General features: G+C 48.7%; 5 protein-coding genes across 5 annotated transcripts; 2 read left to right on the top strand and 3 right to left on the bottom strand.

The window, feature by feature from the left end:
• Positions 1-1,290: 1,290 nt before the first annotated feature.
• Positions 1,291-2,243, bottom strand: VFPPC_16848 (protein CCC1; the record flags this gene model as incomplete). Its single annotated transcript, XM_022429040.1, has 5 exons — positions 1,291-1,448; positions 1,553-1,643; positions 1,713-1,983; positions 2,053-2,185; positions 2,237-2,243. 5 exons carry the CDS (start codon positions 2,241-2,243, stop codon positions 1,291-1,293), a joined length of 660 nt encoding a protein of 219 aa, XP_022284037.1.
• A 1,062-nt stretch (positions 2,244-3,305) lies between these two features.
• VFPPC_03903 (hypothetical protein) lies at positions 3,306-3,695 on the bottom strand (the record flags this gene model as incomplete). Its single annotated transcript, XM_022428360.1, has 1 exon — positions 3,306-3,695. One exon carries the CDS (start codon positions 3,693-3,695, stop codon positions 3,306-3,308), a length of 390 nt encoding a protein of 129 aa, XP_022284036.1.
• A 605-nt stretch (positions 3,696-4,300) lies between these two features.
• Positions 4,301-6,703, top strand: VFPPC_03902 (phosphoenolpyruvate synthase; the record flags this gene model as incomplete). Its single annotated transcript, XM_018283349.1, has 1 exon — positions 4,301-6,703. One exon carries the CDS (start codon positions 4,301-4,303, stop codon positions 6,701-6,703), a length of 2,403 nt encoding a protein of 800 aa, XP_018137684.1.
• A 2,419-nt stretch (positions 6,704-9,122) lies between these two features.
• VFPPC_03899 (pyruvate decarboxylase (predicted)) lies at positions 9,123-10,808 on the bottom strand (the record flags this gene model as incomplete). Its single annotated transcript, XM_018283347.1, has 1 exon — positions 9,123-10,808. One exon carries the CDS (start codon positions 10,806-10,808, stop codon positions 9,123-9,125), a length of 1,686 nt encoding a protein of 561 aa, XP_018137682.1.
• An 884-nt stretch (positions 10,809-11,692) lies between these two features.
• On the top strand, positions 11,693-12,836 carry VFPPC_03898 (dehydrogenase-like protein; the record flags this gene model as incomplete). Its single annotated transcript, XM_018283346.1, has 2 exons — positions 11,693-11,756; positions 11,836-12,836. The coding sequence occupies 2 exons, from the start codon at positions 11,693-11,695 to the stop codon at positions 12,834-12,836; spliced, it is 1,065 nt and encodes a 354-aa protein (XP_018137681.1).
• Positions 12,837-12,863: the final 27 nt, after the last annotated feature.

The following is a 12,863-nucleotide window of genomic DNA, read 5'->3' as shown; positions in this document are numbered from 1 at the left end:
CAAAACCAGACCAGTATGGACAATAGGAAGGAATTACTTACAGCGTGCTGCCCCGTAGTCTGAGGCTTCGGGGGTTGTGTTACGTAGTAAAATTCCAACGTATTGGCGAATGACCCTGTGCCACTTCTTGGGTGTCTACACCCTATTTGTCCAAGAATTCAGCGTCCACATCTCAAATAAGTAGGAGTTTAAGATGATTCCTAGTCTACGTATATACTTGATGGCGAATAACCGAGGGGAAGATTAAAATTGGAAGCGTGAGCTGTATGACACGTCTCCGACTGCAACGGCGACCCTAGGAGCTTTTCCAGTCGTTCCGGAAGCCTTGAAGTCCTGTGAGCTGCCTTGGTCTGGTGGTATCCGTGTTACCTAGTGTATGCGAAGTTCTTCTCAGCCCTGTGGCCAAATCCACGCATTCGTCCAGTCGTTTGATTGCATGGGTCCCTCGCTGGAATACTTGAGAGATGGTTACCTCCCATGGTATTATATTTGACGTCCTTGTGCTCTGAATGATAGAATCTAGTTCGCCTTTGGCGATTGTATGAAGACTTTCACAGGGAGTCATATCCTTCACCGGGATATTTGTGACCTCCATAATCTGTTGATATTATGGGAAACATTATGATGCAAGTTCAGAACAATGGACAGGGGAACGTGCTGATGAAGCAAATACGGCAGGGATCGCGGGCCTACTAAGTTGCGTGCCGTAGATGCAGAATGTATTTACCCAATGTTAACAGCCAAGTGGCTTCAACGACAAAAAACCGGCTACAGAGTGTGAATTCGCGCCCAAATGGTATGACGGAAGCCACCTGGCGTGATCATGGCGCCATCCGCCCACGCCGTCCACCTACCGTCATGTTTCGCGGTGTCAAGCTCATGTGCTCAAAAGACTTGACCGCTTTCCTTCTTTCAACTCTTTTTTTTCACCAGTTCCTAGGTTATTGCATAGTATTATCAGCGCAGCTGGCTGCTGGTGGGCTCTTTAAACTTCGTATAGGCCATGTGGTAGGGCAGCAACTTGCGTTGCTATTCAGGTCTGAGCCCCGTCCCCAACAATATGCAGCTCTCACCTGCCCGGTAGTCACCAGGCAATAGAAGGACGACATATAGCTGATAAAGTTTGGTCATCCCGCCGTGGGTGTCGTGAATGACCTGGGAAGAGTTATGGAACGCCAAACTAGCCATCCAATTTACATTGTATACCCTCTACTCCAGATTAATGGCCGAATTTACGCCTTTAACAATACCGTAGCTCGCTGATGCCGCCACGCCCCCTACCAATAGCGTTTAAGCAGCGCTGTAGCTCGCTGCCCGAGCCCCTAACCCCATCATTATGGCTTTGAAGAATCCGAACAGCAGCAGCATCACGGCTGTGACACCGATTGAGACAAACAAGGCCTTGAGTATCTCAGTAGCAAAGTATGGAACCATTGGGATGAATCCCCCTGCCCGCAGAAGAACCAGCTCAACTGTCAGCACCGATGTTCTGAAAGACGAGGCGAAATTGGCATTTGCTAATTGCAAACCGACTTGTATCGCGGGCACTCACCCAGGAAATAAGCGAGACCCATGACTATTGCCGATAACCATGGTATAATTTGATCAGGTCTTTCGAGTCGAAGCTCAAAGTCCATCATAAACTAGGAAAAAGAAGTCACTTCGTTATATAACTGATCACAGCTTCGGATCAGGTGACGGAAGCAACCAACCTGCACCCACGTCTCCACGTTATTACTTCTGAGACGATGCGCCAGTGGTCGCAGCTCATCTCTACAGACACCGTAGCGTTCAAAGATGTTGGCCATGATTTCCTCTTCCTGGTCTGCCGATCTGGCGACTTGGCGGCGCTCGCGCTCGAGTTCAACCTGGTAATGCTTCCGCTCAGTCGCGGCGGCTAGATATGCCCCAAGGCCCATGCTGATAGAGCCGGCGAATAATTCGGCGAGACCACCAAGGATTACCAGTTTAGACGAGCCTATTCTGTGGCAGTTTTCTCGACAATTAGCGCTGCCCGTTACTCCATGGCGTGCCGAGACTGTGCCAACTTACGAGGATAATCCAGCCGTTAGAGCAAACGGTACAGTGAGGCCGTCTGCAAGGCCGACAATTGCGTCGTGCATATACCCATTGCTCTGTTTATGTCTTTCGATTAAGTCAGTTGAACCGGAAGCAGGATGTTGACCTGAGGGTGCGTCAGTTATGTTGCTGGAGCACTGCTGAGCGTTGGCTGTACTGGGCATCATATGTTATTGTAATATTACTTAGTTCTGCGAGCGAAAGCTCTTTAGACAAACATATTTGTCCATCAGGCTGCGATAATTCTGCGAGGTGTCTGGAACACTCGGTGTCTTAGTATCGCGTTTAAGCAATTTTGGCGCCAACTAAAAGCGCGCCATCTTCCGTGGCGGCGAGGGATACCGCACATCCTGCCACATGAGCATCGTACGGTATAAGTATTCCGGCTGAGATGAGTCTGGGGCGACCCTGTAGTCATACGATGCTTCATCTTCAGCCGGATAGAGGCACTGCAAACCTTAACACCTTCATAAGTACGATCACCCATCGGCCACGGGAGAATTGTGTCCGCCTCCACAGTTCGCCCCTGCCACAGCTGCGCCGGATAACTATTTCTTAGTCCTTATCAAATTTATAGGCGCATTGTCAAGATGCCCAACACCGAGCAAATATTCATCGTCGCTATCTCAGGCTGCAGTTGCTCCGGAAAATCGACACTCGCTCAACTTCTTCAGTCTATATTCCCGAAGTCAGCTGTACTCCACCAAGATAGCTTCTTCAAAAGTGAGACGGGGTAAGTCAGCGGCTACCATGTGTCCTGCGGGGGTGCTTATATGGTGGGCGTGTGAGTTTATGGAGGTATCTTGCGGTCGCTACGATAAATAGTGTCGTAGTCGGCAGTGGGCTACCGCACTTCCGAGTTGCACGCAATCACGAAGGTCGCTGATATCTGCAGAGTACCAGTTCAGCATGGCTTGCCAAACTGGGAGTGTTCTGATGCAATCGACATTCCGTACATGACAAGCGTATTATCCTATATTCGTTCACACGCATCACTGCCGGTGAGTACCAGGGCCGGTTACTGTCCTAGGGAATCTTTACCATGTGGGAACACTTAATCTGACAAGACAATCAAAATGTTAGCTTTCTTTTCAGCATGCATACAAAAATACAATTGGCAAATGCGACATACCAAGTCCAGAAACGGCTACGCTCAAGTCTAGAGTCTCATCCCTCTTAACACTTACCCAAAACCCCAAGATCGTTTTTGTCGACGGGTTGCTCCTTTACGGCCCCTCTGTATCAATGTTTGAACCGTTCTTTGATGTAAAAATCTTTGTTAGGGCGTCATACGGGACAGTTAAGACTCGTCGGCAGCAAAGAGAGCGCAGGTGCTTGGGGAGACTGAAGAACTTTTGGCCAGATCCCCCTGGATACATGGATGCGGTGGTATGGCCGGAGTATGTGAAAGCATATTCGTGGCTCTTTGAAGATGGTGATGTTGAGGGGAGATTTAGGGCTGAAGCTTTGCAATCGAAGCGTATTAATGCGTTGATTGATAGACCTGTTGACGTTGATATTGTTGAGACATTGGATTGGGCTGTTGACACGATAGTCCGCGGAATATTCCCGCTTTTCAAAGCAAAAGAACGCGCAAACAATAGTCTATAGCTCATTAAAAAAGAGTTCGATTTTTAAAGAGTTCGATCTTTTATTACTATCTTCAAAAAAACTATTCGTCCATCGTAGGTCGGCGACGTTTGGTTTCCGTGACTACAGCATCCCCTGCCTGACTGCAAATCTGCCGACTTACACCAGCAGCGGATCCCGGCTTGCTTGCAATTTGTTGTCCCTTCCGCCTCACAACGCAGAAGCAGTAGGAAATTAGGATTTAAGTTCAATTAAAAAAAACCGATACACGTGTCACGCCGTTTTCTAATGTGAAATTAGTACGAATTTTAGGTCTGTGGCAAGGTGGCGTGACCTCGGACTGATTGTCTGCGTCTACGAAGAGTTATCACGTTATATCAGGAGGACCACCAGATGGCTGCCGGAGTCTAGAACCTATCGATCCTGGACAAGATTCAAGGTTACAGCCTGAGTTGCCTTCCTAATCCCCAACACCCCAAGCATCCGTGTACCGTCATAAATTCACTGAATCCCCCACATGTATTGGCTTTCTCGTACTTCAGGATTAGGACACATGCGTCTCTCTCTCTGAAGTGTTGACTTGTTGGGACAAATGCACCATTGGCTTTCAAACACTGAGCCGAAATACGAGATGGACCAGAAAACGAAACCTCAGGGGTCCGAACACCCCTTGGTTCTCAGGTTCGACCAGGTTAGGCGAATCGATGGTCAGCTTGTCGGTGGGAAGAACTCCTCTATTGGCGAAATGATAAGTACATTGAAGAGCGAGGGAATAAAAGTACCTCCCGGGTTTGCAACGACCTCTCACATGTACTGGCAATACGTCAATACGAACCATATCGGCGAGGAAGCCGCCAAGGTTATATCCGAATGGCAATATGGCAAATTGTGCCTTAAAGACACGGGTAGAAAGATTCGCAGTTTGTTTCTTGGTGGTACATGGCCAACGAGCGCGGCAGTTGCCGTCAAAGCTGCTTATTCGGAACTTTGTGCCAGTGCCGGCGTTAGTAACCTGAGCGTCGCAGTCCGCTCAAGCGCAACGGCGGAAGATCTGCCCGAGGCGAGCTTTGCCGGTCAGCAGGAGACGTATTTGAATGTCTCCGGTGAAGATTCCCTCTTGGTTGCCTGCCGCCGTTGCTATGCCTCACTCTTCACTGACCGAGCCATAAGCTATCGCCAGACGAAGGGCTTTGATCACATGAGCGTTGCGCTTTCCATAGGCGTGCAGCAAATGGTTCGGTCTGATGTTGGCGGATCCGGTGTCATGTTTTCTATTGATACAGAAAGCGGATTTAACAAGGTCGTTCTCATCAACGCTGCGTGGGGGCTGGGTGAGAACGTCGTTCAAGGCACGGTCAATCCTGACGAGTATCAGGTCTTCAAGCCGTTTCTTGATGACACTACTCTTGTTCCAATACTTGAGAAGAAGTGTGGAGACAAGTGCATTAAGATGGTCTACGGTGACGAAGGAGTGTCAACACGCAATGTCGCTACCTCAAAAGCTGAACGAGACGGATTTGTTCTTGACGACGAGGAGATACTCCGCCTGGCACGTTGGGCGTGTATTATAGAACAGCACTACGGTACTCCTATGGATATGGAATGGGCTATGGACGGCATAACTGGAGAGCTGTTCATAGTTCAAGCTCGACCAGAGACCGTACACTTGAATCACGATGCGGCCACCTTCAAAATATACAAGATAAACGACAAGGGTCGTGTCCTCACAACAGGCCTTTCAGTTGGTGATAAGGCAGTTTCGGGACGAGTCTGTCTTATTGAAACTGCCAAGGACATCGACAAGTTTGTCAACAACTCGATTCTGGTTACCCGTGCGACAGATCCTGACTGGGTGCCTGTGATGAAGCGAGCTGCGGCAATCATCACCGACCATGGAGGGCGTACGTCACATGCTGCAATTGTCAGTCGTGAACTTGGCCTCCCAGCCATAGTCGGAACTGGAATCGCTACATACGTGCTGCATAATGGCCAAGATGTTACGGTGTCTTGCGCCGAAGGGACTTCAGGATTTGTTTACGAGGGCATATCGGACATAACGACTCAGACGCTAGATGTCTCCAGCTTGCCTGCAACGAGAACCAATATTATGCTGAATCTCGCCAATCCGGCAGCTGCATATCGCTGGTGGCGGCTCCCAAGTGACGGCATCGGGTTGGCCCGAATGGAGTTCGTTGTAAGCAATGCCATACAGATTCATCCCATGGCGCTTATCCACTTCGACCGCCTCAAGGACGAAGAAGCTAAGAAGAAAATTGTTTGCCTGACAGCGGGGTATAAAGACAAGACGGACTACTTCGTCGACAAGTTGTCGCAAGGTTTCGCAACACTTTGTGCAGCTGTTTATCCCAAGCCGGCCATAATTCGTATGAGTGACTTTAAGACCAACGAATATGCTAACCTTGTCGGCGGCTCTGAGTTCGAACCAAAAGAGGAAAATCCGATGCTCGGTTTCCGCGGAGCATCACGATACTACTCGCCACGGTACAAGGAAGGCTTCGGGCTCGAATGCCGCGCCATCAAGAGGCTTCGGGAGGACATGGGGTTTACCAACGCTATCGTCATGATACCTTTCTGTCGGACCGTCTATGAAGCCAAGAAGGTTTTAGCTGTCATGGCCGATAATGGACTTAAGCGCGGCGAGAACGGCTTGTTAGTCTATGTCATGTGCGAGATTCCGTCCAACGTAATCTTAGCCGCTAATTTTGTTGATTATTTTGACGGATTCTCCATTGGGTCAAATGATCTCACACAGTTGACCCTCGGGGTGGATCGGGATTCCGGCGAGTTGGCTAATTTGTTTGATGAGCAGGATGAGGCGGTCAAGTGGATGCTCAAACGAGTAATCTCTGTGGCTAACGAAAGGGGTTGCAAGGTCGGCATATGTGGACAAGCCCCCAGTGATTATCCGGAGTTCGCAAAGTTCTTGGTTGATTGCGGGATTAACTCAATATCCATCAGCCCTGACAGCTTTGTGGCGGTGAAGCAGCAGGTGATTGGAAGCGAGCACACTTAGCTACAAACCCGCTTCGACTCTGGATGAACGCCTTGTGATCTGAAAGGCGTTTCCTGTGCCATGGGGGAGATGTGATAACTCTATCACACTGAAAGATTCATTGACAGGACGACTGTATCATGAAGGTTATTTTGTTTTTACACCAAGGTACCTAGGTAGTTTGCCAAATGTCCATGAGATTGCTCAGTTCCCAGTCGATTGTTTGCACTAAACATTCACTTTTGGATCATATTATTCGTAAAACCTCACAACTAGTACTCTACCGAGATAGCATACTTGGTTGTTTGAATCAACGTAATACCGAAGGCAAGGTTGTCGGCCGAATAATGCCACAGCAAAGACACACCGACATACCTGCAGGGTGAAATAAGGGGGGGCATTAGTCTTCTGTAGTTATGATACTAACGTATTCGGGGACTAAAACTGATAGAGCCTCTCTTCACATCATATTCTCAGACTATATCTAGTCGACCGAGCAAGAATGGTCAACCATTTCCTTCAGCGACTTTGCAGTTTCAACAATTTTCACCTCCTCGTCACCACTGAGCGGTACATCCATCGCCCTAACGACACCATTCCTCCCCAACACGGCAGGCCAACTAAAGCAGCATCCATATTGTGGCTGGAAACTGCTAATAGGAACGACGTTCCTCTTGTCTGCGAGGATGGAGGAGCAAATTCCAGACACAATCGAACCGATTCCAAACGAAATCGCTCCTTTGGCCTGAATTATGCTCCGTGACCGATCCTTGCAGTCTCTTTCTATCTCGTCGGGGCGTATCTCGCGGCCCGGCCCAACTGATTTGTCGATAGAGACACCGCCAATTGTTGCCGTGGACCAAGCCACGACTTCCGACTCCCCCTGTACTCCCAATACAAAGATGTCTAAAGACTTGGCTGCGACCTAATGCTACACTTAGCTTCCCGAAGCTTTGCATCACCGGCGAGAAACTGCGAATACATACCCCCATCTTGCTTGCGAGGATCCCACGGAGACGCATTGAGTCCAGCAATGTACCCGAACCTAGTACTTGGCACTTCGGAAGCCCAGAAGTCTCCAGCACGAGCGACGTAAGCAAATCAACAGGATTAGACACCACCACTATAATGGCATCTTGTCTCATGGGCTTCATTGCATTGGTTACGTTCTTTATGATCGAAATGTTGCGGTATACACGCTCTAACTTTGTTTGGCCTAGTTGGACTAGCAGTTAGGATCCTTGGCGTTCGTTCACGCTTGTGATACAAGATCTCTTACCAATCGTACACTTTGATCCGGCAGTAATAACGATAATATCACACTGTCCAGCCTCATGATGTGTCGCAGCTCGAACATGCGTGGGGCTATTAGTGCTAAATGCCACGTCAGAAAGGTCACGAACCTGTCCGTCTCTTAGTTTCGTGTCAATGTCGACTAGCAACAGTTCGCTAGCTACTGAAGAAAGAATAAGTGCAAAGGCAGCTGCACCACCAACTGCCCCGATGCCAATGATAGCAACTTGAGAAACGAGCTTAGTCGGCATGGTCAATATGTTTTGAGGGCCTGGCGTTCTGTGATATCTGCCCAAGCGAGCATTTTGTAATAAATAACCCAACAAAATCCTAGAATAGTGGCCTGATACCATTCACCATTGCAAAAGAAAACCTATCAGATCATGGTAGTTCTTTGTCAGACCATGCCAATGAGCAAGCCTAGCCAACGCCATAACACACCCATCGTTCAATGTGGTGGCGTTTGGCGTTGGCCCAGACTCATACAAAGGCATGTAACAATACTCCGTATACTCCGTACCCTAAGCTTAATGTCGCAGCTCAGTTTACTTTCATCGGGTCACATGTATAACCGAACCAAGCATTGTAGCTGATTAGCAGCTGTCATTAACAAGAAATCCTTGCGTGGGATAATTACCAGGCACCTGCCATGTATTAGTCATAAAATTACGGCTTAGTGCTGCTAGCTAGTATCTTTAGAACGTAGTTCCTAGCACCACATCGGCTTGCCGTTGTCGCCGGAGGCAGCTTCGTCGCATTCTTTTGGACAATATTCCCTGCTCCTTTGACAGATTGTACTTAGCTTCCAGCAATATTTGTCCGGAATACTATATCTTGTCACTAACTGCCTCGGCATAACAACTTTCACTATTCGCTCACAGCATGAGGGGATAGCCAGCAATGTGGAAGCAGAAACATCCCCTGGACATTGTCTCTTAAAAGTTCGACGAAAGATTTTAAGCAGATTTATGCGACTCATATCCTCTGTTGAATCTCACGTCGCGTGACAGCGGCGGGAGCCCGTATGTGAATATTATGTTACCCGAAATAGAGACGCCGTTAGATGGGACCAGAAGAGGTGCGAGGTTTCAAAAAATTGATATTGATTTGTGTAAGACATAACTCTGTAAGAACACTAGGCATCAATCTAGATATTTATCCCGGAACGACTATTCGCCGCCGCAACATAATGGCCCCACGTAATGAGCTCTTTACTGCAGTCATCCTGTTCGATACTACATTCAATAAGACTTGGTCCGTCTTTATGTGCTTGTGCCAACCTAATAACTTCGGAAAACTCTTCTGTCGTATCTGCTTTGAGGGCGAGGGCGCGTCCCCCGCTATCCGAAGAGTTGAATGCTTGGACAAGAAGCACATAGTTCCAGTTATGAATCCGATTGTACACACCATCGTGAATCTCAGCCTCAATTGTGTAACCCTTATTATTCATGAGAACAAGAATAATCGGTGTACGATGTCTCACCATCTGAGATATCTCCTGTGCTGTGACCTGGAAGGCTCCGTCTCCAATCATGACGATGAGCTTGCGTTTTGGTCTCGCAAGCGCGTAGCCAAACGAAGCGGGTATCGACCATCCGATGTGGCCCCATTGCATTTCTATTTCAAATCCGGCTCCTAGCGGAAGTTGCAGGTGAACTCCGTTGAACCAGGAATCGCCTGTGTCTGCAAAAACGGTCGTGTCTGGATCTAGGAGTTCTTGTAATCGCCTCGCAACCTCCCTTCTGGTGAGCTCCCCATACGATGAAGCACGCAGCACAGGCAGTTCTGGACGCAATCGACTGTACTCCGCCATTGAGTTTTCGTTCCAGGAGACAGCGTCTGCTAAGCTTGCCAGAAAGTCACGGATGCGCACGCCGCTGAAATGAGTTGTCGCACAGGTAACGGCGTCCACATCTATGATAATACCCGGTACATTGGACACAGCCGTCCAGCCGACTGTGCTGTAGTCTGTGAATATTGTTCCAACACATATCAGCACATCTGACCAATTGACTATGCTGTCGGCAGCGAGTGTACTCACTTGTCCCCAGAAAACTCCCGCAAATTGAGGGTGTGTTTCGGGGAACAAGCCTTTGCCCGCTGGCTGAACAACGACCGCACAACCAATTGCTTCCGCTAAACGGACAAGATTCTTCTGAACTTTAGATCCCCGAACCTTCGGGCCAGCGAGAATGACCGGTTTTTGTTTCGCCTCAATATATTCCGCAACACTAGTGACTGCCGCAAGTAGAACAGATTCATCCTGTCGGCCTGCAGCAGCAAGTCCCCCAATAGGTCCTGGCCGAACGCACGTCTCGCTTGCTAGGTTTGTAGGAAGTTCAATGTACCCAGGCTTATGCTGCCTGAGACAAGCTTGTATGACGCGGTCAATAGACTCAGGAGCAGATTTGGAGTTGCGGATTGCCGCCGCGGAACATGTAACTTTCTTGGCCATCTCGAACTGATAGGTAAAGTCGTATTCGGCAAGAGTATGATGAAGCAGATGCCGGTCCGCGTCATTCGTGTTTGGTGCTCCGCTTATCAGAATAACTGGGAGGTTTTCGGCATAGGCGCTGCCAATACCGTTGAAAGCAGAGAAAGCACCCACGCTGTATGTAACAACACAGGCTCCGATTCCGTTAGCCCTAGCATATCCCTCCGCCGCTAGAGAGCAATTTAGCTCGTTTGTGCATCCAATGCCAGTCAGGGACGGATGCTCTTCAAGCTTATCCAGAAGAGTTAGGTTGTAGTCCCCAGGTACCAAGAAGTGATGCCTGATGCCTATTTGAGCGAGCCTTTCGGCGATATAATCCGCAACAGTGAAAACCGCCATAGTGAACGACTGAAGATGAGATTACAGATCTGACTCCTTTGCAAGAGAAAAGGGATGATTGTCAATATGCTTTGGACGATACTGCTAACGAGGGTGTGATTGACCCGGTGGCTTTATTAGCCTGCATAGGAACAAGATATCTGACTGCCAACTTTCGGGGAAAATACATAGAAACAAGAACACGCATCCCACGACTTATGACAGAATATGTAGTTTATAACGTGAACGATGGCACAGCCGCCCAGCCAATCAACCGGCTTTTACCAACGGGCATGCCGAGATACTCCGGCCTTGGTGGTTGTAATAAATTCGCGACATGGCTAGTCCACCACAACAATTGCACACGTCAATGGCCCAACCCCGCTAATAAGAGGCTTGTTAATATTTATATAGGTATGACCTGAGATTTTTTAAGGTTCAAAGTTTCTCTTGGCCCCGCATTGCCAATTGCCGGCAAACACAGCTATCAGACCACAGCTATCAGACCACAGCCATCAGACCACCATATCAGGCCCAGATCAGGTTGTTTTCGTCTGATCAATGCATCATCTCCTCCTTACTATTGAACGTTGCTAATATTGAAGTCAATACCTTAAGTTCGAGTGATAAGAGCGTCGTTATGACTTTGGGGAGTCGGACCGCACGATTGCAATATTTTGCTCGTGGATTGTCTCACAGTAGGTGAAACGCTTTTAGAGCAGATATATAGCTAGCCGAAACTCTTGTTCATATCGCAAAATCATATGCACTAGATCCTCTTCCGACAAATTGTGGCACACAGTCAGTGGTTACGCACCTTTTACGTGATCAGCCGTGTAGCCTCTGCTTAGGGGCGACGAGTGAGTATACGCTCACAAATAGAATAATATCCAGTACTCTACAATATGGCCACCAAGAGCGTATTCGATGTGCCAACTGAACAATGGGCCCAAGTTGTTGAGGAAAACGGTAAAGGCAAGTCAGTTCGAATGAACTCTCCAGCATTCTCATCCGTCAGAAGCAGAGAAGCCCGCTAACAAGCTTCCAGATGTAACGTATAAGAAAATACCCGTTCCAAAGCCAGGACCAGATGAGGCTTTGGTCCATATTCTGTACTCCGGTGTCTGTCACACCGATCTACACGCCATGAGAGGTGACTGGCCTCTCAAACACAAGACACAACTTGTGGGCGGTCACGAAGGCATCGGTGTTGTAGTGGCGAAAGGCGATCTTGCCAAAGGCGTTGATATTGGCGATTACGTGGGAATAAAATGGCTCAACGGCTCTTGCTTATCCTGCGCTTTTTGTATCAACGGAGACGAGCCTCAGTGCCCAGACGCCTTACTTTCTGGATACACTGTGGATGGCACATTCCAGCAGTACGCCACTGGGAAAGCGATGCACTTGACACAGATTCCAAAGGATTGTGATCTATCTGCCGCTGCACCAATCCTGTGTGCGGGCCTCACGGTGTACAAAGGTCTTAAGGAGTCCGGAGCACGCCCTGCGCAATTTGTTGCAGTCATCGGGGCCGGCGGCGGTTTAGGATCTCTGGCTATCCAGTATGCCAAAGCCATGGGCCTCCGTACCATTGCGGTAGATGCTGGAGAGGTAAAGGGGAAATTCTGCAGATCGCTTGGTGCAGATGCTTACTTTGACTTCACCAAGTCTAATGACCTTGTCAAGGACATCAAAGCAGCAACACCTGATGGCCTCGGTCCTCATGCGGCGTTGGTTATCGCTGCGAAGGAGGACCCGTTTCATCAAGCAACTGAGTATGTTCGCCCTCGTGGAACCGTAGTATGTATAGGTATGCCCAAGGAGGCTCAGATCAAAGCTTCGGTCTTCGACGTTGTGGTGCGTATGCTGTCCATCAAGGGTAGCTATGTTGGAAACCGCGCAGACGCAAACGAGGCGGTGGAAATTTTTAGAGCAGGGCTCGTCAAAGCCCCTGTTACTGTAGTCCCACTAAGCAAATTATCTGAGGTTTTCGATGCTATGGTTTCGGGGGATATTATTGGACGATATGTCCTCGATACTTCTAAGTAAATGGCATTAATGTCGCCACACTGAAGA

Source organism: Pochonia chlamydosporia, chromosome 2 (assembly GCF_001653235.2).
Source record: "Pochonia chlamydosporia 170 chromosome 2, whole genome shotgun sequence".
NCBI classification, from domain to species: Eukaryota; Fungi; Ascomycota; class Sordariomycetes; order Hypocreales; family Clavicipitaceae; genus Pochonia; species Pochonia chlamydosporia.
The sequence above is the reverse complement of the archived record's forward strand: the minus strand, read 5'-3'. Positions and strand labels throughout refer to the sequence as shown.